Below are 27,764 nucleotides of genomic sequence, written 5' to 3'. Positions count from 1 at the left end.
TAATAATAATAATAATAATAATCGTCGTCGTCATCATCATCGTCATCTCGATCTGTGAAAATCACGTAATTATCTCCATTTGGACCAAGGTTAGACTACTTCGAGTAGGTAAAGCCGTACAGCACGTTCGTCGTTGAAGGCCTCCGTTTCATGGTCTTCTGAGTCTGCAACAAAAACGACGCGCGGAGAATCTCCAATCTGATACTGACTCACCATGGCCTAGTCGTTTGGCAGCATTAATCATCGTTTTCTTTTCTGTCTTTCCTTTTGATTTTCTTTCTGATGGCCATTGTAGCAGCTGCAGCTTCTTCCCTGCCGTCTGGTAATCCTCGCCTTGTGCTTTCTAGTTTACCGTAATCTCGCTTTTTCGTTTTTGTTTGAATCGAAGGGATCATATGGAAATTGTTAATATTGGTTTTTCTTTACTCTTTTTTTTTTTTCAATGCTCTGAAGAAGCTTCTATTCATATGATGCTCGTTGAGAGAACTTACTTTCAAATGGTTATCTATCAGCTTCGTCTTGTGGTGTTTTTGTGGTTAATGGGAAATTTTCTTGCACGCATGCTTCTACTGCGAGGACATTTCGGTGATGGTTAATTTGATTGGCGTCATCGATAATTAATGGCAAGGATATGAACCCCATTCTGTGTATTCCCCAATTTTTGCAGAGTCTAGCCTTACAGATGCAATACATGTATACAAAAGAAATTCATAATATGGATGCTGTTAGCGACAATAAGTCTGTTCTGTTAATGGATGAAGTGCTCAAATTGGAGGATAGGTGGGGAAATGAGACAACTTGGGCCATGGCTTTTAATATGCCGTCATGCTGTGAAGGCTGTTACTGTGTTAGCTTTCTACCCAAAATGCTGGTTTCTGTATTCATGCTTCACGATTATATCTAAGTCGTAATCGAAGGTCATGATACTTACGAGAAGAGCCCATCTCTAAATACTAGTTTACTGGGAGGGAGTGACTCAAGGGGAAAAACGGTCTTCAGTATTGAATTATTGATTGTTGCCCGGTAGATTTATAGGACTATACAATTAGCCCAAAGTTCAGGGTTGTACAGTGCAATATTTCACTGTCATGGGCTTGAATGAAAAGCTTGTTAAGGTTATTTAGATATGTTAATAACTGTTAGCACAGAGTTATTTAGATGTTTAGATATGTTTGTGTCGGTCTTTGAATAGTCATCCTTGTGAGAAGACTTCACGCTAACTTCGATCATGACAAGGGTAAGACTATAGGGTCTCTAAGAAATTTAGCAAGTGGTGATGGTTTGTTATCCATTCATTTTGCTCTGTTGTTTTCTTTTTTTGAGGTTACTGCTAATATATTGCCTAGAAAAGTAAAGATTCCCATTACCTATAGCAAAAAGTAAACAATCTCAGAAAATTTGGCAGAGCATTTTTCTGGTTTTGTTAGTCATTTCCCTCTTCTGGTTTAAAGGTTATAGGAGTAGAAAGGAGAGTGAGCATCACACACACACACACCCCTTTTCTGTTGGAGTGGTGTGCCTTTTCATGTTTGTTCTGTGCGTTGCAGAAGGAATATGTTGCTCAATATCAAATGGAATTGCAAGCAATTTGATCAAATCTCCTCTTGATGGTCGAAGAGTATCTGACCTTTACAGCTTGAGGTGTTTCAATTTTCATGATGAAATTCTTTGTTCAGAAAGAGTATTGAAAATATTTTTACTTCTCTCTTGCTTTATAGTATTGTAGAAGTTTTGGAATTATTGACATCTTTTATAAGTGTGATATAAGGAAGCATGAAGCTTTCTATTAAGTTTCGTGCATTTCAACATTATTACTTAGATGAATTTTAACTTCAGCATTTTCTTTTTCAAGGGTGAGGCAAGCTTAAGCCTCTATATAACATATAATTTCAAATTTAGGTAAATTGATTTAAAATTGACCCTGAGAAATAGGCATATATTCCATTAGTGCCACAAACTTTCTCAATGCTGCAATCAAACATTCCATTGACCTTTGTTGGGAGCTAACAATTGTCTCATCAAAAGATAAAAGTAATGGTTGCATTTACTTGTATTAGTTTGTCATCGCCACTTTTCTTGTCTTATTTAGGTTCTTGGAAGTTCTAGTTCACACTGTTTACTGAAATAGAAAGTTTGAATTTTTTCTAGATGCAAAAGTCCTTTTTTAGGACCATCGCATTTCCTTTGGCTATCCATGGGGCATGATCTGTGTCTTCAAAAGGTTTGTGTTGCTGCAGACTACTCAGATTCTGTACCTGATTCGTCTAGTTACATGAGTAACCAAGGTTATCATCCTCTTGAGGATTTAAAAGTCTGCCACAATACTCGGCGGACTGAACTCTCTTCAGCTGAAATAGCAAGAACAACAGTTGAGGTGTGTGCTCATATGCTTTCGCTTCTTGTGGAACCTTTATATGTGCAAATTTTAGCACAAAAGAATTTAGCGACCTTAGTTTTTTTGGGTGAAGCTTAGTTATATTTTTGTCAGTCGGAAAAATTAGGTAGCATGTGAATACCTCCTATCACCATGCTGTTTGTTGATATTAGGCTAATAGAAACGCTTTCCTAGTGTTCCCTGGATCCGTGCACTGTGAACCACATGAACAGATTTCGTGGGCAGAGTTTCAATATCTTATTGATGATTATGGAGGTTTGTTGTCTTCAAATACAAGCGTGTTTTTCTTTATATAATCACGGTGACAGATTTGATTTTGAATAACCATTTATGCAAACTAATTCCTATTCTGATATTTAACTTTAAGTTTTTTTAATCTAATATTTTTTTTTTCTTTCTATTTCTTAGATATATATTTTGAAATCTTGGATGATGCAAACATTTTGGAAGATCGTAGAACAAGTAATCCTGTGGTAAGGATTTCATGACCATTTACATAACGATTCTCCTGACAAGGCAATTGATGGAAATTGCGAGCAATACATGTCTGAGACCATACAACTGACTTTTTACATCCAACTTCTGAGATGCCTTTTTGTCAAGTTGGGTCCATTTGATTTCTTGTTCTTATATTTTTTTTGTTGTCCAAGTTAATGTGTCTATTCTGTTATCATGTTTCTTTCTTTTACTTTCTAAGTACCTAATCTTATTGTCCTTTTCTTTTCGAAATTTTCAACTTGCTTGTGCATCTTCAGTCAAAATAGTTCTCCATGGCTTTTGAGGGATTGGTTTCTCCATAGTAGGACATCTCATCCCTGTTCTATTTAATGAAAAAACATCACAAACCATAATCGTCAAAGAGATTCTGGAATCTAAATTCTATCACATCATTTCTTCTTTGATGAAGTTAGAACTGTATGAAAAGGGAAAGATATAAGAGAGGTGGATCAAGTAGGCCATCCTTCATCCTCATGAAGGATCTCACTTGCCTTATTCCATTAGGAACCTGCCATATGACCATGGAGAATTCATGAGCAAGAATTTCAGAACTAGGCGTTCACTAAATGTAAAGGTTAGGAGAAATGCTAGTGTACACATCAGACACATTTGTGGAAAATTTTATTAAGTCTGCAAATCTAAAACATGACATTAGCTATGTGGCTATGTGCTGCAAAATTGGAGGCCAATGGGGTGATTTCACCTGAGTCCTGACACCTGTTTTATATCTAGGATTAATTTTGAAACAATCACTCATTTTTTCTTACATTGTCATATGGCTACTTTGCTTTTGAATGACATAAAAGATTTGTGTTTCTTCAGAGAGCTTTGATTGGAATGGACATTCCACTATATGATAATAGAAGGACTGCTAGTGAATACAACATATTCAATAGTGGCAACAATGACGAATTCCTACTTGATGATGATTATATTGAGGTTTGAATTTTCCAAATGCTTAATTTATAGATCACAACATAGTCCCCTTTGGTATATGTTGTTTCTTTCATGTGCCTTAAAGATTCGACTCACAAGTCTACTTTTTTTCTTTTCGCAAACAGATTCTGGAGTCTGAAGAGAATTTGTCAGTGAATTGGGAGATGCCAGATACCACTGTCTCAGTTCATCCTGTTTATTTTGCAAAGTGCCTATCAAAGGTACTTTTCTTCCTCACTGCTACAGCGAACTGTTTCTTTATACCTGAAAATGATTTTATCATGTTGGTACTTCCATGCTACCTCTAGTCCCTTTACATGATTCTTCCATCCAAAATTTTTCCCTAGCGCTCAGGATTAGACAGTCTATTGGAAGGTCCATTTTCAGAACCCTTTCCATGTCTTTTTTTTTTTGGGCCACAGAACCTTACCGTGTTCATTGTTGTTGTATTGATATTCTGCTTTCGATCTTCTCCCTATCATGCTCTATATCCAATATTATCTATTCTTTGTGTTTTTCTCACCAAGGTTTAAAACTCATGGGTGGAAGGTGATTAAATTTATTTTGTACATGGGTTCTTTAGTAGATTCTATTTTTAATGATTCAGAAGGAGACGTTCTCCTTATCTTTTTGATGAATTTTTGTTGTTGTTCCTTTTTTTTTTCATTTTTTAATCACGTCTTGCAACTTAACATGCTTCCTTGATATCTATGGGGATCAGTCTATAAATTACAAAGTTCACCCTGGCCTTAACATATGAATTGGATTAGATTGTTTCAAAAAAACCATTTTAAGAAAATATGCATTGTTATAAACTTCTCTACTGATATCTATTTCTCAAGTTACTTTCAATCTGCTACTCTTCAATGCTTTATCTGCTAGATGGACAAGTAGTGGGGTAAGGAAAAAAATTGTGCTCTTCTTGAGCATTGATATGCTTGAACAAATGTAAGCAATCACATTGTAGATTTACTTCACCTGTTGAGTCATGCTGACCATCATCTACCTTGTCTTTTACTTTTCTTTCTACATTAGCAGTCAGACAAATTCATAAAATCTAGAAGAAATAAGAGTGATTGTAAGTAAATTTTTCTTCGTAGGCTGTCAACGCAGAATATGATAAAACAATGGACCATCCTTCAAATGGTGTTTCAATTCTGGGTTACCTTAGACCTGCTTTTGCTGATGAAGAGTCATATCTAAGAACAGTATATCGGAGTGAAGATGGGGATGGATACAGCTCGGACTGTAAAGGTATCTTATGCTTGATACTTGTTTTATATGGACTTGAAATTGTCATCTACTTATCTTTGCTTCTGATCGGTATACCTCTGTGACTGATATGAACCTATCTAGTGTTAGGATTCATGTGGAACTTCATTCAACAATACAACTCTATGTCTTTGAACATGTTTTACACCTACCCCGTTGCAGAAATCTCCACAATGGCTTTTGTGGTGATTAGAAAATTGAGCTCTTGAGAGAAATTTTTTAGTTTGTTACTTTGGAGTCAAGCTTCATAAATTGAGTTGGGGATGAAAAAACTCAGTCCGGGCTCTTCAGCCGAGTTCAGACAAGCCCCTGTTTGTTTTCTGGCTCCAATTGAATCACCTACTTACTAAATTCAGTCTTGCATAATTTTGTTTGAGGTTATGTGTGTTTAGTTGTTGTTATCAGAAGGTGGCCTGATTTACTAGTAATGTGTGTTTACTGTTAACAAACTTATATTTAGGTTTCAGCTACCCTTGCTTGTTCTTTTTTCTCTTCTAATTAAAGATATTAATCTTGTGCTTCTGAGTTACTTGGGTATTTAATTTCAGATTAGAGCTTTGTTAGGTATGGCGAATTGGCGATTTTAGATGAAGATTTAATATATTTTTAAGCAATATATTAAAAATTACTGTTGACACTCTAAAATTGCTTATTTTCACTTCAATCTTTAGATGGTGAAAATTTTTACTCCAATAGTATGAGCGATCACAGAGACACTGGGTTGACACTCTATCGGTTGGAGATACTGAAAATAGAGTTATTCTCTGTGTATGGATGTCAGGCATGTATCTGAAAACTTATATCCTCCATATTTGACTAATTATCTGTTTTGAACTAATATTTTATGTACAAAAGCCTCATCACCTGAAATGGTGAATTTTATTATCTACGATATTAAAGAGTAGTTCACATGTCTTATTCTAAATTTATCGGCCTGTCCAAAAACTTTGCAGTCTGAAATTAATTTGCTAGACTTTCAAGATGCTGAACCTGATATTCTTGTACACTCTAACCCGGTTATTCAAGAACGCCTCAATAAGAGATTTAATGCTGCTCTTAAAGCTCTATGCAAAAGAAAGGACTTGACGTTGAGGTAATCAAAATTTCAAAATTCTGTACCTTACAGATTTAGTTGTGATTATTGGATTTTGACCTGGCTATAAGATGTAATGCTTGAATGATCCGGATAAAATATTGAATGAGATGTGTAAATACAAACTATTATCAAATATTCAAAAACAGTTTACTTGAAAATGTAGAGTAAAGAGCGGGTAATTTAATCATGTATTGATCAGTTTTGCTTCATAATCTATAGATTGGAGCAATATAACTTATCAGGACATTAAGGATGTATGACCTTTTAGTAGCAAGGCTTGAAGTACTTGTGGGTCATAGACGGAGGTTTATTGAAGTCAAAAGTAAGTCAGAGTTAAACTTTTGTAGAAAGCAATACAAGAGGGTTGTCAAGAAGTGACCCAATCACCCGACAAAGGGGGCTAAAGGTTGAGAATGTGTCTTCTCCTTAGAACATCCTCTTCTGAAATCATTTTGGCTTTACTCTGAAGCATGGATAAAGAATAAGCTCTAATCATCTTTCAAAGTTATTTAACTATAAGAATGGGGGCAACAGCCATCTTACTGCAGACTGTTCAATCATATAGATTCCAACTGCATGTTTGGTATACAAAAAATTGTTTTTTAGAAAGGAAATGAGAAATGTACCCAGAAAGAAAATGAGATAGGTGCATTTCTCATTTCCTTTCTAGAAAATACTATTCTACCTACCAAACATTGCATAATACTTTGTATAAGAACTGCTTTATCCAAAAGCTACAAGGTTTGGTCCACTGTTGTTGGAATTGATTTATCTGTGCGGAGGAAAACATAAGATAACAGAGTTCTTAAAATCAGATCTGAATACACTGTTGTCTGTTGAGAGGTTTTGAGTCTAGAACTGATTTTGTGGATTGATTAGTCATAGTTTGTAATGGTTGTCAGGTGGGATGGGTAACTTAAAAGCTAGCTATAGAGGTGGGACTTTAGAGTGCCAACTCACTTGCATACCTCATAGAACATCTGATGCTACTCAATGTGGAACTTAGGAATCCTATACTACCTAAATCTTTATGAATTGATGTGCTTGGAGAGTTGATGTATCAGTAGCTGCCCTCTATGACATGATACTTCACTTGGTGACTCCTCACTTGACTCTCACCAATTGGAACCCTCCAAAGGCAGCTCTTTTTTGAATTCGTCAAACACCATCCCTAATAGAGTACCCAATTAATGAGGGATAATGGGTGATTTGGGAAATAAGAGAAATATTATGAATGCATTTTATTTTTAATTTATTTTAGATATTTTCTATTTAGTAATATTATTTAGATTTTCTTTAGATATTTATTCAGATATCTAGTTATTTAGATTTTATTTAGATGTTCAATTATTTTGGATTGTGTTTAGCATTATAAGCAATAAAATAGACTTTTGAGCCTTTTGAAGATTCTCTTTAGCGTGGTCATTGAGAGAAGTATAGAGCGAATTCTTTTTTTTATATTGTTTTGATAAATTACTCTCCCTATTTTTTTCTATTGCTTCTATGTTCTCTTATTAATATATGAAGTTAGATTCTGATTTCACGTCTTAATAAAAATTTATCTTTCTTATTTCTTCTACCTATCTTGGATCCTATCAATCTCTAATACCAATTGATGGATACTCACACGGGATGGTAACTCTCCTCCAAAAACTAGGTGTTGAGGTGGTAGGACCAACCTACTTAAATACCCACAAATCATACCAAACCATGCAATGTGGGACTTAGAAACCTTAGATCCAACTCCTATAGACTTCCTAATACAAGAGAATAAATGAATGGGATGAGATGGTCAATGTCTATGTTCTTGGACCTCTATTTTTGAATGTTGTGAGAGAAGACACGGGGAGTGAATAATACCATTGAGTTGCTGGCTGTCCTGCAAAAAAGGGGTTGGTTTGGTTTTTATTTTCTTGTCTCTTCTTTTTTTGACCCCCTTCCCTGCCCCCCGGGGGGGGGGGGATACGGTTAGGAATCATCTAAATAAGTGGACACTGCCTTACAAGGAACTCGTAGCTCTTATGCATGTAAAATCTGATCAGATGTTCGTGCACATTTGTCATGTTGTGCTCTTGCTTTTATACTAGTTTGGTTTGCATTCATACAGATATATGTCCTGTTTGTTTGGCCGAAATTGTGGTTCAAAATGCTTGATTATTCTTTGCAGTTTGCAGTATGAAGATGATTGTTTAACTCAGGATTATTAATTGGCATTCAGGGAGCTCGGTTGATTGGGTTGACAGCCTTGGTATGGATGTCAGAATTTTCTCAGGGGCAGAAGTAAAAACTCATCGATTTCCATTCAAAGTCCCAGTAAGCATCTTGGCTTGCGATGAGTGTATAGTATTTCTGGCTGTTAAAAGTCATGATAACATCCACGCGAAGATCTTTCTGAACTTATCTGTTTTAAAAATAATCTAGCCCCTGCCAATCTCTTATCGAAAATGTGAATGTTTTGTGATAAAATCTTGTTCTTCCATAGGTTGGCTTTGTGATCAGAGATAGAGAGAAAATAGAAATATATTCACGCACATGTATGATGAATAGCTTTAATTCTAAGCTTATACTTGCTGTAGGAGGTGTAAGAGGATTTAACTTGCTGGCTAAAATTAGATTTCTTGGATAGAGTATGGGTACAAAACTAGTGAATTGAAGGTTTATAATTGCTAGGCAAAGGCGGCAACAAGCAATAGGTTGGGGTCAACTGGTGAGTGGTGATTGTACATGTGCTGTGAACAACACTTGCAAAACTTGATTTGAGGTCTAACGGATTCCAGGGGGAATTCAGGTTAGACCACACTGGATGTGTAAAAGGAGAAGTTTTAGTGTTGTCAACCAAAAGAAAATAGTTCTCGTCAATTGATAAAACTGAAATAAAAGAAATATGTAGGAGAAGAAAATCAAGTTAGGCTCCACACATGGGTTTTCATTGCTCACTGATGAGCCTGCTGTCACTAGAGGGGAAGAGGAGGTTGCACCTGGTGAAGTTACTGATACAGTCGTATACTTTACAAGAGTGAAAAAAGAGAAGATGATTCAGAGGGTAGAAAAGGAAATGGAGGTTGGGGGGGTGACTGACACATGCTAATTGTGAGGTGGTGTGCTGGAAGAGGAAGTTACCTGAAGGAAAGTTAGGGAGCCTAAAACTGAGCAAGAGTGTGTGATGTGCCTTCTCAAGGGAATATGGAATCTGGAGAGAGATCTATCATCTTGAAGGCAAGAAATCTATATCTACTATTTTCTACATTTGTCTCCTATTCTGCCGTTATGTTGCTGAGTTAGATATTAGATATACTTCTGTTACTGTCATAACAATTCTGCCTATTATCAGATACTGGTAGAGTTATTTATTTATCATTTGGCTCAAGTAGCATATCGATGATGTGGATTCTATCAACTCATTAATGCAGTATAAGAAGATGGAAATATTATCTGCCCCACTTCGTAATGATGTAACTGTTATTTGTGGACTCTTCAGGGCTTTTTTAATTTTAAAAAAGCTATTATTTGTGGACTCCGTTTTTGACCCAGGTTTTTGAGCCTGAACGCTAGTATTTTAGTAGGATCAGGATACCTGATGTCCTTAGGATTTATTGGTCAAGTTCCCTGTGAATAGGCCTCTAGTCTAGTCGTTTAGGAATAATATCCTTATTTTTATATGGATAAACATTTAAATAATCATGAGAGTTTTTGTTATCTTTATTCTAATTCCCGCCGTTTATATTATGCATTAAAGAAGAAAGTAATTTGCTAGTGACTCAGACTGATCATTCCCCGAAACATCACATTCTTGTGATGCTGTGACATCATTGTCAAGAAAGTGTCTTCCTCCCGAAGCTGCATGACTTCCTGGTTTGTAACAACTTGCTAAATTGTAAAACCCTAACTAAATAAGACTGACTTGTTAATAAATTATAAGCATCTGTATGAATGAACTCTGCTTTTGAATTCGAGAAATTTCATGTGAGGTGGGTGGTAGATAAACTCACATGATATGTTTCATTAGGTTATCAATATAAACATAGTTGAAGAATAAGTCTTCAATCTGCATTGGCAGGCAACCTCTGAAGTTGGGGCTGAAAAGCAGATTCAGCAGCTTCTGTTTCCACGATCAAGGCGGAAAAAATGCATGAACTCATGGCGACAAGCTTAAGAACCAGCACACAAGTTGAGTATCATTGTCTAACTTTGCCTGGCAGTTATCTTCTGTTATTTTCCCTTTTCAATTTGCCATAACAGCTTGCTCTGTAGCAATTAATACATAAAAATGTAGTTAGTTCTGTACATCATCTTGATTTTCTTCTAGGAGGGTCATGGTGGTTAATCTTTTCCTTCTTCCGCTTTTCTCATACGAAAGCTTGGTCAGTAAATAAATTAGAATATAAGAGGGTAAAAAATTTTCTTTGCTGATAATTATAAGTGGCATTGCTAGTAGATGATTACTCAATATACTGCTGAAAATAGTTATTCTGCTTTGTGCACTAGGACATCTTAATTTGCAATTTTTTTTTGGGAAAATGACGTCTAAGGATCTGAAGTTGACAAATTTTATATTAAAAATCTTGAAAAGTAATTGTTTTCAAAGTTCAAAAAGTTGTTAGATTTACTATATTAGGTATCTTCCATCTAAGTTATTGAAAATTATGAAATTCAAAGTAATGACAGTTTTTAAAATTTTTTATAGTAAATCATTGAAATTATAACTCTTATGATACTGTAGCGCGCGCGCGCGTAAAGTGGGTCCATAGGTGTAACAACCCTTTCTTTTTCTTTTTAAAGTTTCTTCACGTTTCTCATATCATCGTTCACATTATAGGTTTACTGTTACATTCTATATTTGGATTTTGGATACTACGGTATAGGGTATCCAAAGCATAATACTATTGTATTTACAAGTGCAATTTACAATTCTCATTTTGTGTAATAAAATAGAAATGGCGTAAAAGTTCTTGACTCGGTTTAAATTTAATATTATTCTCAGTTCTTTTTTGAAAAATAGTTATTCTAAAGTTAGTCTGAGTTGCAGTATGGAAGTTATTCTGAAACATAGTGGAAACAATATTCCTCGGAATAAAGTTTTAAGAAAAAAAAAAAACCCTTCCACAAAGGAGAAAAGAAAAGAAAATGGAATTTGTTTTTTCCTTGGGGAGAATATCATTCAGCCTTCCCAGGAGACATTGTAGCATGAAGGGTCCAAGGCATTTTGAAATTTTCACGAAAGCCCCATGGTTCTTAATTGTAATTAAACTTTAGGAATTGATTATTTATGTCTTGTTTTTTTTTTCAAATCACCATTGTCACCGAAGCTGTGTTATCATAGCTAGATCACTGTCATCGATGGGTCGACCATCGTCGTCAGCTGCTGGAGCTTTAGCATCGGCAGCGTGGTCAACGATGGTGAGCTCTAGAAAGGGTCAAGGGAGGTTTGAATCCATGATTTCTTGGTTTCCAAAAAATAGGAGACCATTGACTCATTTTTTTTTAATAAAAAGTCGAACAATAAAATTAAAACTAATAAAAATTACTGTTGATAAATTAGCAAGGTAAAGAAAAGAAAGATGATAAAAGAGGAATGCAATGTTGATTAAGTCTGTAACATTTTAAAAATTAACTTAAGATTAATTAAGATTTAGGGCAAATGAATAATTTTGAAGGAATATTTAATTATAAATAATTTTAGTTAGAAGATTATTATTAGATTTAATTTAGATAAGATTTTAAGTTATAATTTTTTTAGAAAATAGAGATAATAATAATAATATTTATACAAAGAAGAAGAAAGAAAGAAGAAGAAGGAAGGTTCTATTTAAAACAAAAATGAAAAAGTGGGGCCGATGATTTTATTGGTGCACATGTGTGTTTAATGTGTACATATATATAAAAAAAAGAATAAGAAAAAGAAAAGGAGATGGGAATACAATGTGTAGGGATGTGTGTGAGTTTGATATTATATATAATAAAAAAAAGAAAAAAAAAGGTAGCGGGATAGTGGAACTTACGTCACTTTATTTCAAATCCCTCTTCTCTTTGTACTTCATTTTCTCTTCCCAATTTTTTTCATTTTTGCGTGCGCAAACAAGGAGAGACCAAGTGCGAGATGCCAGCAATGAGATTGATAAAGAGGTAGAGTTCTATAATAAAATATTTTAAATAAAATATTTTAAATGAGATTTCAAGTATTTTAAGACTATGTAAATATTTTAAACATTTTTTAATAATCATTTTTTTTCTTGAATTGCAGATTTTGAGATTTTGAAAAAGTTAGGGTTTGAAAGAGAGATAAATTTTTAATGGGTAAATCTGGTTATTAAGATTATTGGTAATGTAATAAATATTTTAGAGTATTATTTTTGTTGATAGAATTGAAATTTGAGGCATTTGAGTTTATTTCTAAATCTCTATGGGTAGATTTTTAATTAAATCTAAAAATATAAATTAATTTATTAATATTTAGATGATTATTTGGGACAAGAAATAAATTATTATGGTTATCGAATAATGATTCTAGATTTGAGATCAAGTTTGCAATTTTTGGATATTTTTAAGTGTGAATTTTTGAAATAAAAAGAAAAATTTTGATATTAGAAAATTATTTGAATGATGTTTTCAGCCAAATTTTAATGAAATTATTGTGAAGGATGTTATTGAATCAAGTAAATAGATTCAAATATATGAAATTAAATTTTATAATTTAAGAGGTTAGACTAAGGTCTTAAAAAATGAAATAAAATAAAATAAATACTTAGGTGTTGGAATATGAGTGCAAATTGTGTTAATAATATTATTGACACATTGGAATATAATTAATTGTAGATTAATTTTCTTTTGGCACCATTCAAACTTTGAAAAGCTTTAGAAGTATTATAACTTGAAGAGTAACTTTTAACCTCTTAAAGGTTGAGGTAACCGGGAAAACTTTATTTTATATCTATTTTGTGTTAATTAATTATTTATGTTTGTGAAACAAATGAATATATATATATATATATCTAAATTTTAAAATTGTTATTTATAATGCATATGTGGCTTTGTTGAGACCCTATAATGTGTAATCAAGTTAATTGTGACTTCATGTGAGAAATGAAATTGATAGTTGGTAATGATAGGCATACTCTTAATTATAAATTATGGATGATGTATAGTGATGAATTGTACATGAGCATGTTGAGTTTTATATGATACTAATGTGCTTTATATAGTAATATAAAAAAATTGATGCAAGAGGCACGATTGAAATATGATGATTCTTGATGCTTGTTGAGCAAAAAATTGATGAGCATATGGGATAATTATGAATTATATATATATATATATATGTTTTTAAAATGCATTTTCTCATGAGCATGATCATATGGTGGGAGTTCACTTAATAAAGGAGCTAGCGATTGTGTAAAATTTATATGGTACTTGGCTATTAACCGATAATCCTAGAGGTTATAGCCGATACTTACCTTGTAGGATACTGTAGCATTGTTCTTATTAATGAACTTAACCCTATTGGGCTACCTAGAGTTTTAGGCAGAGCTAATCTTGGGTATGACACCCCATAGTGTGTAATTTTGGGGAATTGTGTTCATGAGTAAGGTAACCTTAGTCTGGTAGCCCCTCACGCCATGATTAAGGCCTTAGATAGTCTCACCACATGAACGATCCCTTCTAGTTGTTGCCCTCGGATTTCATGTCAGAGAAAACAAGGAAGAGATTGATCATGCATATTATTATTATTACTTGGTCTAATGCTCCTTTTCTCTATTCTTCCCAAATAAATTACCTCCTGTAATATGTTAAAAGAGAGGAATGAGTACAACTACTTAATAACCCATATATATCTAAGTTATATAAAGGCATGATAATTAATCAAGAATGCAAGTGGCTAATATATTCATCAAAATAATCATATAAACAATCATATCAAGAACACGATAATAATATTACGTCTAACTCATGTGTATAATCTAAAGAACAAAGTTGAGTACAAAATTGGCACGATTATCCACAAATACTGAATATTCGTATAAAATTAGCATAAATGGCCACATATACATTATTCACATATTTACCACATGTTCTCAATTCGACAATTACAATCATAGTTTCAAACATAGCTATCAACCACTCAAATGGCATGATAATAATAATATGCATGATCAATCTCTTCCTTATATCCCCTTTGTTTCCTCTGACATGAAATCCGTGGGCTAACAACTGAAAAGGATCGTCCATGTGGTAAGACTACCTAAGGCTTTAATCATAACGTGAGGGGCTACCAGGCCAGGGTTATCTTACTCACTTATGAACATGGTTTTTTCCAAATCACATATTATGGAGTGTTATACCTAAGACTAGCTCTATCCAAAACTTCAAGTAGGCCAATAGGGTTAAGTTCCTTAATAGAAACAATGCTATAGTACCCTATAAGGTAATATCAGCTATAACCCCTAGGATTATCGATTAATAGCCAAGTACCATATAGATTTTACACAACCGCTAGTTCTTTCATTAAGGCAAAACTCCTGCCATATGATCATGCTCATGAGAAAATGCACTTTAAAACTCACACACACACACACACACATATATATATATATGTATATAATTTATAATTACCCTACATGCTCATCAACTTTCTTGCTCAACAAGCATCAAGAATCATCATATTTTAATCGTGCCTTTTGCATCAATTTTTTTTTATTTTACTACATAAATCACATTAATATCATATAAAACTCAACGTGCTTATGTACAATTCATCACTATACATCATCCATAATTTATAATTAAGAGTATGCCCATCATTACCAACTATCAATCTCATTTCTTACATGAAGTCACCATTAACTTGATCGCACATTATAGGGTTTCAATAAAGCCACATATGCATTATAAAAACAAGTTCAAAATTTAGATATATATATATATTATATATATTCATTTGTTTCACAAACATAAATAATTAATTAACATACAAATGCATCAAATAAATTTCTCCCGGTTACCTCAACCTTTGAGAGGTCAAAAGTTACTCTTCAAGTTACAACACTTCCAAAGCTTTTCAAAGCTTGAATGGTGCCAAAAAAAAATTAATCTATAATTAATTATATCCCAATATGTCAATAATATTATTAACATAATTTTCACTCATATTCCAATTCCTAAGTATTTATTTTATTTTATTTCATTTTTAAGACTTTAGTTTTAGCCTCTTGAATTTTAAAATTTGATTTCATATATTTGAACCTATCTGTTTGGTTCAATAGTCTCCTTCACAATAATATCGTTGAAATTTAGCTAAAAAAATCATTCAAATAATTTTTTAATATCAAAATTTTTCTTTTTATTTCAAAAATTCGCATTTAAAAATATCTAAAAATTACAAACTTGATCTCAAGCCTAGAATCATTATTTTATAGCCATAATAATTTATTTCTCATCCTAAATAATCATCTAAACATTAATAAATTAGTTTATATTTTTAAATTTAACTAAAAATCTACCCGTAAAGATCTAGGGATAAATTCAAAGGCCTCAAATTTCAATTCTATCAACAAAATAATACGTTAGAATATTTATTATACTATTAACAACCTTAATAACCAGATTTACTCATAAAAAATTCATCCCTCTTTCAAACTTTAGGTTTTTCAAAATCTTAACATCTATAACTCAAGGAAAAAATAACTACAAAAATGTTTAAAAACACTTATATAGTTTTAAAATACTTGAAATCTCATTCAAAATATCCTATTATAGAGCTCTATTCTTTAATTAGTCTCATTGTCGGTGTCTCGCACTTAGCCTCTCCTTGTTCACGCACATAGAAGCGGAAAGAATTGAGAAGAGAAAATGAAGAAGAAAGAGAAGAGGGGTTTGAAAGAAAGTGGTGTGGATCCCACTATCCTACTACCTCTTTCTTCTTCTTCTTTTTTATTATATATAATATCAAACTCACTCTCACACACACACACTTGTGGATTGCCGTTCCCATCTCCTTTTCTTTTTCTTATTCTTTTTTTTATTTGTTTTATATATGTACATATTAAACACACATGTGCCCTAATAAAATCATCCACCCCACTTCTTCATTTTTGCTTTATTTAATGTTCCTTCCTTCCTTCTTCTTTCTTTCTTCTTCTTCTTTTATAATAATATTATTATCTCTATTTTCTAAAAAAATTATAACTTAAAATTTTATCTAAATTAAATTTAATAATAATATTCTAACTAAAATTATTTATATCTAAATAGTTCTTTAAAATTATTCATTTGCCCTAAATTAACTTAATTAATCTTGAGTTAATTTTTGAGATGTTACAACTTTCTCCTTCTTATAGGAATTTTGTCTCCAAAATTTAAATACTCATAAGGAACATACCTTGCTGAAACAAATGAGGATAGAAACATTTCATCTTCTCTTCAGTTTCCCAAGTTGCATTACCAGGGGGCCATTCCTTTTTAGAACACCTTCACAAGGTGAATGGTCTTATTTCTCAATTGATTCTCCCTTACATCCACAATTCTTTTCGGTTTCACTTGATAAGTCATGTTTTTCCTTAGCTCAACCTCTTCAAGTTCTATAATATGAAATGGATTAGGCTGATATTCCTTTAACTGAGAGACATCAAATACATCATGAACTCCTGACAAATGACGTGGCAAGGCAATTCGATAGGCTAAAGTCTCAATTTTCTGTAGGATTTGAAAAGGACCTATGAATCTAGGAGTTAATTTCCTAGCTTTTATTGACCTCCCAATGCCTGTCATCGATAATACTTTTAAAAACACATGGTCACCTACCTCAAAAGTCAAAGGTCTCTGTCGCCTATCTGCATAGCTCTTCTGCCGACTCTAAGCAGTCAACAATTTTTGCTAGATTGTATCAATCTTTTGAGTAGTTTGGTTAACAATATTTGGACCCATAATGTTTCTTTCACTCAACTCGGTCCAACAAAGTGGAGATCTACACTTTTTATCATACAACGCCTTATATGGAGGCATCTGAATGCTTGAATAATAACTACTATTGTAGGTAAATTTTGCCAATGTTAGGTGCTCATCCCAACTACCTGTTTACTCAAGTGCGCACATACACACAACATATCTTCAAGTATCTGATTTGATCTTTTAGTTTGACCATCGGTCTGTGGATGATATGTCGTACTAAACTTTAATTAAGTACCCATAGCATCATTCATTGCCTTTCAAAAGTTTGATGTGAACCTTGGGTCACGATCTAAAATCACATCCTTAGGCACTCTATGTAATCGCACAATCTCCTGGATGTACAGTTTCACAAACTTATCCATGGTATAACCTTCTCTGATAGGTAAAAAATGGGCTGACTTCATCAATCTATCAATGATGACCCATATCGCATCATACCCTACCCGTGTTCTAAGCAAACCCATGATAAAGTCTATGGAAATGCTTTCCCACTTTTAGGTTGTAATTTCCAACGGTTGCAATAAACTGCCAAGCCTCTAATGCTCTATTTTCACCTTCTGACAAGTCAGACACTCACTCACATATTCTATCACATCGTGCTTTAGACCATGCCACTACTAGTACCGTTTTATGTCTTGATACATCTTAGCTACTCCAAGGTGGATGGTGAATTTGCTTCTATGAGCTTCAACAATAATTATGTCCTTTAACTCTTTCACATTAAGAACATAAACCCTCCCGTTGTAGACTACAAGACCATTATCATTAAAAGTGAAATCCATATCAATCATCTTCTCATCTAAGTTCTTTCAAACCTCTAACAAGTATGGATCTTCAAATTGAGCTACTCGCAACTTATCCTAGAATTCAGTTGTAAGCACCATAATATTTGAACATAGCATAATTTGGGATATTTTATGGAAAACTAGAAAAATCTTCTAACAACTTATGTTCATGAATCATCATACAAGCCACATGCATAGTCTTCTTGCTCAAGGCATCGGCCACTATATTAGCCTTCCCCAAATAGTACTTCAGTTCAAACTCATAGTCTTTTAAGAATTCCATCCATCTCCTTTGCCTTATATTCAGCTCCTTCTGGTCTACCAAATATTTAAGACTTTTATGATCGCTAAACACTTTAAATCGTGCACCATAAAGGTAGTATCTCTAAATTTTAAGAGTAAAGACAATAGCTGCTATCTCTAGATCGTGAGTGGGGTAGTTCATCTCATAAGGCCTTAACTGTCTCGATGCGTAGGCTACAACTTTGCCATCTTGTATAAGAACACATCCAAGACCTTTAAGCGATGCATCTGTATAAATATCAAATGATTGCTTATGATCAGGGATAGTTAAGATTGGTGCAGTTGTCAACCTCTTTCTCAAGGTGATAAAAGCCTCTTCGCACTCTTTGTTCCACACAAAAAGTTTGTCTTTCTTGATCAATTTAGTCAACGCTGATGCTATTTGAGAAAACCCTTTAATAAACCTCTTGTAATAGCCATCCAACCCCAAGAAACATTTGATTTTTGATACTGAGGTTGGTTGTTCTCATTTTAACACTGTATCGACCTTGTGAGGATCTACTGCAATACCTTTCTCAGAAACAGCATGCCCTAAAAACTTCACTTCATTAATCCAAAACTCATATTTACTCAACTTGGCATAAAGTTTCCTCCCTTTTAGAATCTGCAGCACTACACTCAGACGCTCTTCATGCTCTGTTTCACTCTTGGAGTAAATAAGAATATCATCAATGAATACAAATATAAACTTATCTAGGTAGGGCCTGAAGATTCTATTCATATAATCCATGAATATCGCCGGTGCATTTGTTAACCTAAATAGCATAACTAGAAATTCATAGTGCCCATACCTTGTTCTGAAAGCCATCTTAGGTACATCCTCTACCTTTACCCTTAATTGATGATACCCAAACCTCAAGTCAATCTTTAAGTATACCACTGCTCCAGCCAACTGATCTAAGAGATCATCAATTCGTGGCAACAAATATTTATTTTTGATTGTCACCTTGTTAAGCTGGTAGTAGTCGATATATAATCACATGCTCTCATCTTTCTTTTCACAAAAAGAATCGGTGATTCCTATGGCAATACACTCGGTCTTATGAAGCCTTAGGTAAAAAATCTTCAAGTTGCTTCTTCAACTCTTCTAATTTTATAAGGGCCATATGATATGGAGCCTTTAAGATTAGCTCGATACCTGGAGCTAAATCAATTGAGAATTTAACTTCTCTCTCATGGAAAACCATTCATATCTTCTACAAAAACATCTGAAAATTCTTTCACTACTTTTATCTCATCAATCTTTTATTCTTTATCTCCTTGCACTGAACAAAATACCATGAACATTTGGCATCCTTCTAGATCTGACTTCTTGACTTTCATAACCACTTAGCAACTCAGGTATATTTAAGTTATACAAATGCATGACAATTAATCAAGAATGCAAGTGGCTAATACATTCATCAAGATAACCATATAAATAATCATATCAAGAATACGATAATCACAATAAGACCTAACTTATGTTCATAATCTAAAGAACAAAGTTGAATATAAAATTGGCATGATTGCCCATGAGTACTAAATATTCGTATAAAATTTGCACAAGTTGACTCAATGATATCAGACTTAGCCTCAACTTTCTTAAGATTGTAGAAGTTGGAGGTTCGAGTCTGGAAAGGTTCCAAAAGATCTCATTGGCGAGGTGAGAAATAACTCAAGTACCATCTTGGCAAAAGTCAGTTTGGGCTCCATAAGGAGTGTTGGAGCCCAATCTAAAAAACCCTCGGTGGGGTAGGGTGAGGACTGTTACAAAGTCATTCCTTTAAAACCAAGTTGAAAGAGCATAACATATGTCAAATGTCTTAGAAAATAACACTCTTCTTGGTGAATTATATTATACATGAAAATCTTCAATCCTCCCATAGCAAATTGATTGCTGGTGCCTATCCAAAGATCATTGAACTAATTAAACCTTTAAGATATATAATGCAAAGTAATATATATTTAGTTTCCAAACATTTCGTCAGTCGCTGTTAATTATGAATGTCTTGTTATTACTATTCGAATAATACTCCTTCCAAACTAAAATATATGATATTAATAACTAATTCACGGTTCTAAAAAAAATGATATTTGAAACTTTAATTTTTTTAAAAAAAATTATATCTTTCTAATTTTACTCTCATTAAATATTCTATATGAGTGGTTTGGTAATGATAATTAAAATTTTAATATATTATTTTTTAAAAAAGAATAATAAATAGAGTAGGGGTATCATTGTAAAAATAATTATAAAAGTTAGCCAATGTCTTATATTTTAGTTATTTTAGAAGATATTTTATATTGTAGTTTGGAGAGAACAACTTATTAATATTTCAATGTGACTCATCAAACTTGACTCTCCCATAGGAGTTAAGGATTTTCTTTTTCTAGACTAGACTTAATCTCACTCTTTTGCGGTTTTTTAACTATGAAATTGTTATTAAAAAATTCTTTATGTTTAGATTATTTATTTTATTCTTTGTTTTTAAGTTAACAAGACTACAAAACTTGAGAAATAAGGTTTTGATTAATACACTAACGAAATGGAGAAGAGGAATGATGTTCGAGATTCAACTTGCTAGCTATGGAGGCGCATGAAGACCATTGAAGTTAGAATCCCTCTCACTAAAGATTGGAATGTGTTCTTAAATTTTACATGTAGGGAAGATATTGTTATGACAGACTATTTAGCTACATCAAGGGTTTGTTTCATTTTTGTTTCAATTTTTTTATTTTTTAAAAATAAAAAAAATTGTTTAGGTAAGTCTTTTGAATTTAATTGTGTTTAAAGTTGGTCTCGTTTTATTGTTTTTAAAAGTAAAAAAATGAATAAATACATGTTAGAGACTTTTTCGTTTTACTTTTTTATTTTCAAAATACATGACATTGATTATTAAAAATTACCATCAATTATAATCAAAGTTATTACCATTAGTGATTGACGACTACTACTATCAATCAATTTTTTAACTTCAAAATTATTTTTAAATTAATATAATTAAACATATTTTCTTTGATCATATTGTAACTATTATTTTTTTTCTTTTTTAATCAACCATCAATCAATTTTTTTAAAAGAGGATCAAAGAGGTGGTTGATGATAAGAAGTGTAAGTTTAGAATTTGATCTTATTCTAAATATTTGTTGCAGTTTTCATTTAAAAAAGAATAAAAGTACAAATTTAACAACTATATAATGTTGTAAAATAAATTATCAACTATTTAAATTAGAGCACCCAACACCTCAATCAAATCTAAATCAACAACCATTTTTCCTTTCACTCTCTCACTCTCTCTTCTCATCATCCCTATCTTCTTCTTCCTCCTTCTTCACTATAAAATTTTGTATACTCTTAGACCACTCACTGTTGGTAATCGTAGAGACCACATCGCCTTCTTCCTCATCATCATCCTCCAAAAGTTGTTTCTCCAACTCTTGAAGCCGATGGTCCCTAACCTTCTTTTTAGTAACATCCTAAGTTTGAACCTTCTTCTGAACGTGGACTGAATTAGAATTTGGGTATGACAAAGAAGGCTGAGCTAATACCGAATTATTACTCATGGCCATGGGTAACGAGCTGGCTGAGAGATTGGTGGGTTGAAGCCAATATGTACGTAGCTTGCTCTTCTGTTTTGGAAATCCACGTGACAGAAAAGAACGAAAGAGGAGAAATTTTCGGAACATGAGAGAGAGAATATTATTGCATGGTTAAGAGCGGCATGGAGCTTGAAGCTTTCTTCAGGTAATGCAGAATGATCCTTGGAGAGCCTCAGTTTCTTTTTACAGTTGTTGGAGGCATCATTATCCATTCTCTGCATTCTGAACAATCCAAGATCTTCATGATCCATATAGTTTCTCCTTTGGGACAAAGTTCAAAGGAGTGATTTTGGAGTATACTGGTGTTTAAGTGCGTGTGACGTATTATATTGATAGTCCTAACTCTAATGGATATGGTCCAGGTGTTAGGAAAAGCTTTTAACACTTATTGAAAGTTTTAAACACCTTTTTTGTGTGAAAGTGATAAAAAGTGATTAAAATATGTTTGGGTATTCAACTTCTTGGTGTGACTTGTTTTGAAAGTGAAACCCATGCCATTAACTAGTTCATATAAAGAACTTTCTGTAAACACTTAGATCACGTCATTCGAACGTCGAACAGAGAATCGTGACACATCAAAAGTTCACCGATTCCGCTATCAAATGACAGCAAAATCTACTGATATTTCGTGCAATACACCGCAGCGCATTGCCCTGTTTCATAGCATAAGAATTGTTTTTCAATCATTTTTAATTTTTTTCATTTCTCTAAAGTATCACATGCTTCCATAAATTATTTTTACTCTGATATAAGAGATTTTGATTGATTTAAACTCCTTGTGATTAAGAAAATTTGGAATTTTTTGAATTCAAATTAAAATTTGATAATCACTTTTTGAGTTAATCCTTTAATTACCATAAATTTTATTTATTTGAATGAGATTTTACATAAAGTGTAGAAAATGATTTCACATATTTTATATTGCCACAGTTTTTGAACTGTAGAAAATTAATGACTCGCACTTTTCAAATTTTCACACTTCAATTATGAAATGTGAAAAATGACTGGAAAAATTTTTCCGCAGCAATTAAAATATTTGATAAAATTTGAAATTGAAAAAATAAACATTTAAATTTTTTGACAAAAATTTTATATAATATTACTTTAATATTTTTAATGAAATGAGTGAATGTAATCTATATTAATTAGATAGTATATATAAATATTATAAATAAATATAATGTGATTGATATTAGATAATACAAATTAAAAATCTAAGTTACATATTAGTCCAGTTCTAATTAAAAGATTAAAAATAACATAAGGTTAATTGATACACATTTCTCATGAAAAAACACTTGGAGAAGGAGTCCTATTAATTTGTTTCACTACCATCTGGACTTGCATTGAAAGAAGAACCTGCATTTAGAAAATAAATATCTTACATTAAAATATGGTCATAAAAAAATTAAATATGTAGATGAAAAGTGTTTAAGTATATATATATATATATATATATACCGAATAGAAGTATTGCATTTGCTATTTGGCTTCCATTGTCTTCATTATTCTTTCTTCCATTTCTTTTTGACTAGCCAAAAATTCTGCTCTTAGATCTTGTTCTATGGCCTGGTAACGTAATTGCATCTCTTCTTCCAATATCTTATTTCGCTTTCCAATAACCTGTTTCGCTCGTTCATTTCTTCTACCCAAACTCTCAACTGATTAAATTCATTTTGGATGATTGAGTTTGATCCATCTTGACGGGAAGAAAAATATCCTCTTTTGTATATTTGGGTCAGTGATAGTCCCTCAATTTCAACTAAGTTTCATTTTCTTGTGGCACTCTAAAGGCATCGTGAGGAGCCATTTCATGAATAGGATCATCATGGTCTTCGTTATGATTTTCTATATTTTTTCTAACCATAGGTTTACTAAGAGAAGGAGCTATAAATTCACATTTTCCACCATGTACAATCTAACATATATATTTTGAAGGAAATGATTTAGCAATTAAATGGTCTCGCACAACATGTCGTATATTCTATTTTCTAAAGTTACACTTAAGGTATGGATAAATTATTTTACCATTAACACCACTATCAACAAAAGCAAAATTTAAAAATCCTTCAAGACCATTCAAATATTCTCTTGTATTTTAAAGTTTAGATATCCTAGATTTATCCATTTTCTATATAAAAGTGAAAAGTATTAATAATTTTATTTATTTATTTATTAATATAATTACAGGCATATTTCGAGACTAATGAAATAAAAATTTTAACCAACTATGAATTTTATTGTTAAAAGCCTCAATATAATTCTAACAAATAAAAGATATATTTTTTATCAATATTTAAAAAATTGGCATGACGTTATGAATTCATAAGCCTAAATGTTAAGATAAAAAAGTCTAAAGTTTCATGATCTAAAATCTTTATTCCAAATCCAAGCTAATTCATTCTAATGAAAAAAAAAAAATTTTAACCAAATGATTAAGATAGAATAATGTAATTTTTTAGCCTACCTAAAAAAAATACAAGCTAAAAATATTAATTAACTAAAAGATATAAAAAATATAAATTTAAGGTGTAGGAAAAAAAAATCTAGAGAAGTGAACATACCTTCGATGCTGCCTCGTTCTCAATCTTTGTCGCTCTTCTCATACAAGATAAGTTGAATTTATAGGAAAAAATTTCCCATGGTTCACTTATGAATTGCAGAAAAAAATTTTCCATAGTTCCTCAAGCCATGGTATCTGATTAACAGCTACTGTGATTCATTCTCACGACATCTGACAAGTGCTGTGGGAATCCCATGGGAACTGTAAGATTCCACAATACCTCGACAAAAGTGGGAAAACTTTCCTACGGTTCATGGGAAGCGGGAAATTTTCTTATCGTTAATTTTCTTATATTAGTTGACGAAGTTGTAGGAATTTTTTTTTTTTTTTTTTTGGGTAGTGGAAGACGATGCTCATCATCGGTTGTGGGAGACATTTTCTTTTTTATTTTCTTTTATGTTTTCCAATGGTATCCCAATAGTTGTCAATGACGAGACTAATTTTTCAAGAAATTTAAATACTCTTTCTTAATTATAATATAAGACATTTTTAAAAAATTTCATCTGATCCAAAATATAGGGCACTAGATAACTTTTATATTTTTTTTAACTATACCCTTATTTCATTTATTACTCATTTTGAAAAAAATCATGCATTAAAATTTTAATTACTATTATCAAGACTCTTATATAGAATATTTAATGAGAATATAAATGAAAAGACGTTAACATTTTAAAGAATTTAATGTTTCATGCAATATTATTTATAAGTAATAAATTAGTTAACTATAAATTATATTATGGTATGAAATGGGAAAACTTTCTCTTCTGGCTTTTTTATGACTAGTGTTAATATCTAGAAGTTCATGTTATTTCATCACATTTTTCTTAGATTCTAATCCATTTTAGTTCAATTTTATATGTTTTTTATTGCTCAAATTAGAAAAATGTGCATTTTGTTTTCAGCTTGTGTTCTTGGCTTTAATTTGATATTTTTAGCCTAATTTCATGTTATTTTGATTGAAGTTTTGATTAGAGGCATTTCTGGAGCGTTGTGGATATTTTTGGAAGGCTTTTGGATGAAGAAATCAATAGCAAAATGAATGATTTTCGTTAGCTGTAAAAACAGTGCAAAACTGCCAAAGTCGTCCCAAAGTCGTGACTTTCGTTCGCGACTTTGCCCCTGTCAGAAAAACGCTGCGTTTCATTTATCAGAAATTAGTTGGCTAGGATACATATAAGCTGAGAGCTCGACCCAGAACGCATTCTTCAGACTTTTAAACACTTTTGAAGCTTGGTTGTGCTAGGGTTTGGGCATTGGAAGAGTTGAAATCAAAAGATTGAAGCTTTGAAGACATTTGGAGCTCATTTTCTTCAGTTTTTCTATTCATCTTCCCTTTCCTCTCTTGTAATCTGAAATGGGTCCACTTATTTTGTATATTTGTAACTTGTGGATGATTATGAGTAGCTAAACCCTTTGTTCTAGGATTATTTGGAACCCTTGTATGGATTAACACTATATTTCTCCTCTCTTTTTGTGATTAATGATTTATATGTGTTTATTTTACTCTTTCCTTAATGCTTCTACATGATTTGCCACCATTTAGATGTTGGTTCACTTAATTGATGCTTGAGAGGGCTAGGTTGAGTGTAGAACTTGGGTAATATTGTGCAACAACTTGATATTTGCATGTTGAATGGATGGTTTTGCTAGTAAGATAGAGATATACTTGCTAGCCTTGCATAGCCACGTTAGGGTTGGTGTTTAAAATTGAGTTTTATTAATTGTAACAAGAGATTGGGCAATTAATTTAACTAAACACTTGTTCATGACTCGAGAGAACTTGTCCAAGTATTTTTAGAACCCTAGGTTAGCACTTATTTTCATTAAAAGCATTTATGAGAGGAGGTAATTTTGGTGTTATGAAATGCAAGGGGGACAATTAATCCTAGATCCTAAATTGTATTAGAAGTTTGTGAATTACTCACTTTTCTTTATTTTCTAGAGTTAATTCATTGGCAAAATTATTTTCAGCCAACTTTGTGTAGCTCAACTTGATCAAATTTACTTAGTCTTTTGCTTGATCATTGTTTTTGAACAAATCCTCGAGGGAACGATACTTTACTTTCATTATATTACTTGCTACGATCCGTACACTTGCGGTAAGCAACAACTAGCTACTGAAGACTTGTTATTATTTTAAAAGATTTTTGACTGATACTATTGCAGTTGTATTTAATATGTTTATTTGGTATGATAAGAACATAAATGATATATAAACTTATCCTTCACTTAGCGTAAATATAAAAATTATTGTCAAGCTAGTCTGAGTTTGAGGTGAAACATAAAAAGTTTTGCTTGTACATTTTAACAATATTCCATGAAAGAAAAGTAGGAACATTTCTTTCTTTTTTTCATCTTCTAAAAATGGAAAAAAAAAGTAATGATATACGATTCTTTTTTCATGAACCACAAAAATCTTCAATATTATGCAGATCATCCATAGCAAAAAATGACTCTTAGAACTAGATATGAAACTAAATATGAAACTGACTTTAAATATGGGCATTGATGTTAAAATTTTGTTTGATAAATAATTTATAAAAATTTTATAAGCATTTTTTTTAAGTATGAGGTTTTTGCCATAATTTTTATAGTTGCTTGAAAATAAACTTACTCAAATTTTCTATACAAAATATAAAATATGAAAATATAATTATTATTTAACAACATCAACAACAGAAATATGGTATACATATTGTATATTTTGTGCGTGTGCTATTTTTTTCCACAAAGATCCAAAGAGGAGCTTCAAGAAAAATTGATCATAAATTTTGGGGGGAAATAAGAAGAAACAAAAGCATGGAGGGCAAAGAGTGGAGTTTATGCCAAAAGTCAAGCTTGGCTGGTCAAAAAATAAAAATAAAAATTCATGCACACTTATCACGTTTGGTGTAAATAAATTGTGTCTTTAGTACTGCATGGAGACATGAAGAGAAATTATAGTACCGTGGAAGGAAAATACTCACATAATTAAATTTCTTATTTTTAATTAAATTAAAATTTACAAGTTTTTATATGTTCTAGTAATTTTTTCTTTTCAATAATGTTAATATTTTAAAAATAAATTATAGTACTGTGGAAGGAAAAATACTTACATAATGAAATTACTTATTTTCAATTAAATTAAAATATGTAATTTTTTTGTATATTATTTATTTTATAATAAATTTTTATTATTAATAATGTTAATATTTTTAAAATAGTAGTATTATCGTGGATGTCCGACAGTAAAATTAACATTTTAAAATTTATTCAATCAAAGTAGATTGAATAAAAATATAAAACATATATAAGTATCATAGATTTTTAAGGTGTGACTGATTAAAAGATATAGAGGAATTTAATTTTTTTATAAGTAATTAAACTATTCTAAAATTAATGAAAAAACAT

General features: G+C 32.0%; 1 protein-coding gene across 6 annotated transcripts; it reads left to right on the top strand.

Annotated features, from left to right (window-relative positions):
- Positions 1-50: 50 nt before the first annotated feature.
- LOC129303121 (uncharacterized protein At3g49140) lies at positions 51-10,664 on the top strand. 6 transcript variants are annotated; one of them, XM_054942191.1, is made up of 11 exons: positions 51-322; positions 1,548-1,641; positions 2,149-2,374; positions 2,548-2,650; positions 2,804-2,868; positions 3,716-3,832; positions 3,955-4,050; positions 4,930-5,083; positions 5,773-5,882; positions 6,055-6,194; positions 10,255-10,664. In XM_054942191.1, exons 1-11 carry the CDS (start codon positions 283-285, stop codon positions 10,328-10,330), a joined length of 1,221 nt encoding a protein of 406 aa, XP_054798166.1. In that variant the 5' UTR covers positions 51-282; the 3' UTR covers positions 10,331-10,664. The 6 variants fall into 6 exon arrangements, with proteins under 6 accessions (XP_054798166.1, XP_054798168.1, XP_054798171.1 ...); XM_054942193.1 differs by lacking the exon at positions 10,255-10,664 and adding an exon at positions 8,365-8,504; XM_054942196.1 differs by lacking the exon at positions 1,548-1,641 and having other exon boundaries at positions 2,238-2,374.
- Positions 10,665-27,764: the final 17,100 nt, after the last annotated feature.

The sequence above is a fragment of the Prosopis cineraria genome, unplaced genomic scaffold (genome assembly GCF_029017545.1).
Source record: "Prosopis cineraria cultivar Desert tree isolate PC_DT_omini unplaced genomic scaffold, ASM2901754v1 PC2, whole genome shotgun sequence".
Taxonomy (NCBI): Eukaryota; Viridiplantae; Streptophyta; class Magnoliopsida; order Fabales; family Fabaceae; genus Prosopis; species Prosopis cineraria.
The sequence above is the reverse complement of the archived record's forward strand: the minus strand, read 5'-3'. Positions and strand labels throughout refer to the sequence as shown.

Bases quoted from the DNA above. Each gene is read 5' to 3' on its own strand.
- LOC129303121 (XM_054942191.1), top strand. From the start codon at position 283: ATGGCCATTGTAGCAGCTGCAGCTTCTTCCCTGCCGTCTG. The intron at 2,869-3,715 runs GTAAGGATTTCA...GTGTTTCTTCAG, and splicing joins GTAGAACAAGTAATCCTGTG to AGAGCTTTGATTGGAATGGA. The intron at 4,051-4,929 runs GTACTTTTCTTC...TTTTCTTCGTAG, and splicing joins TTGCAAAGTGCCTATCAAAG to GCTGTCAACGCAGAATATGA.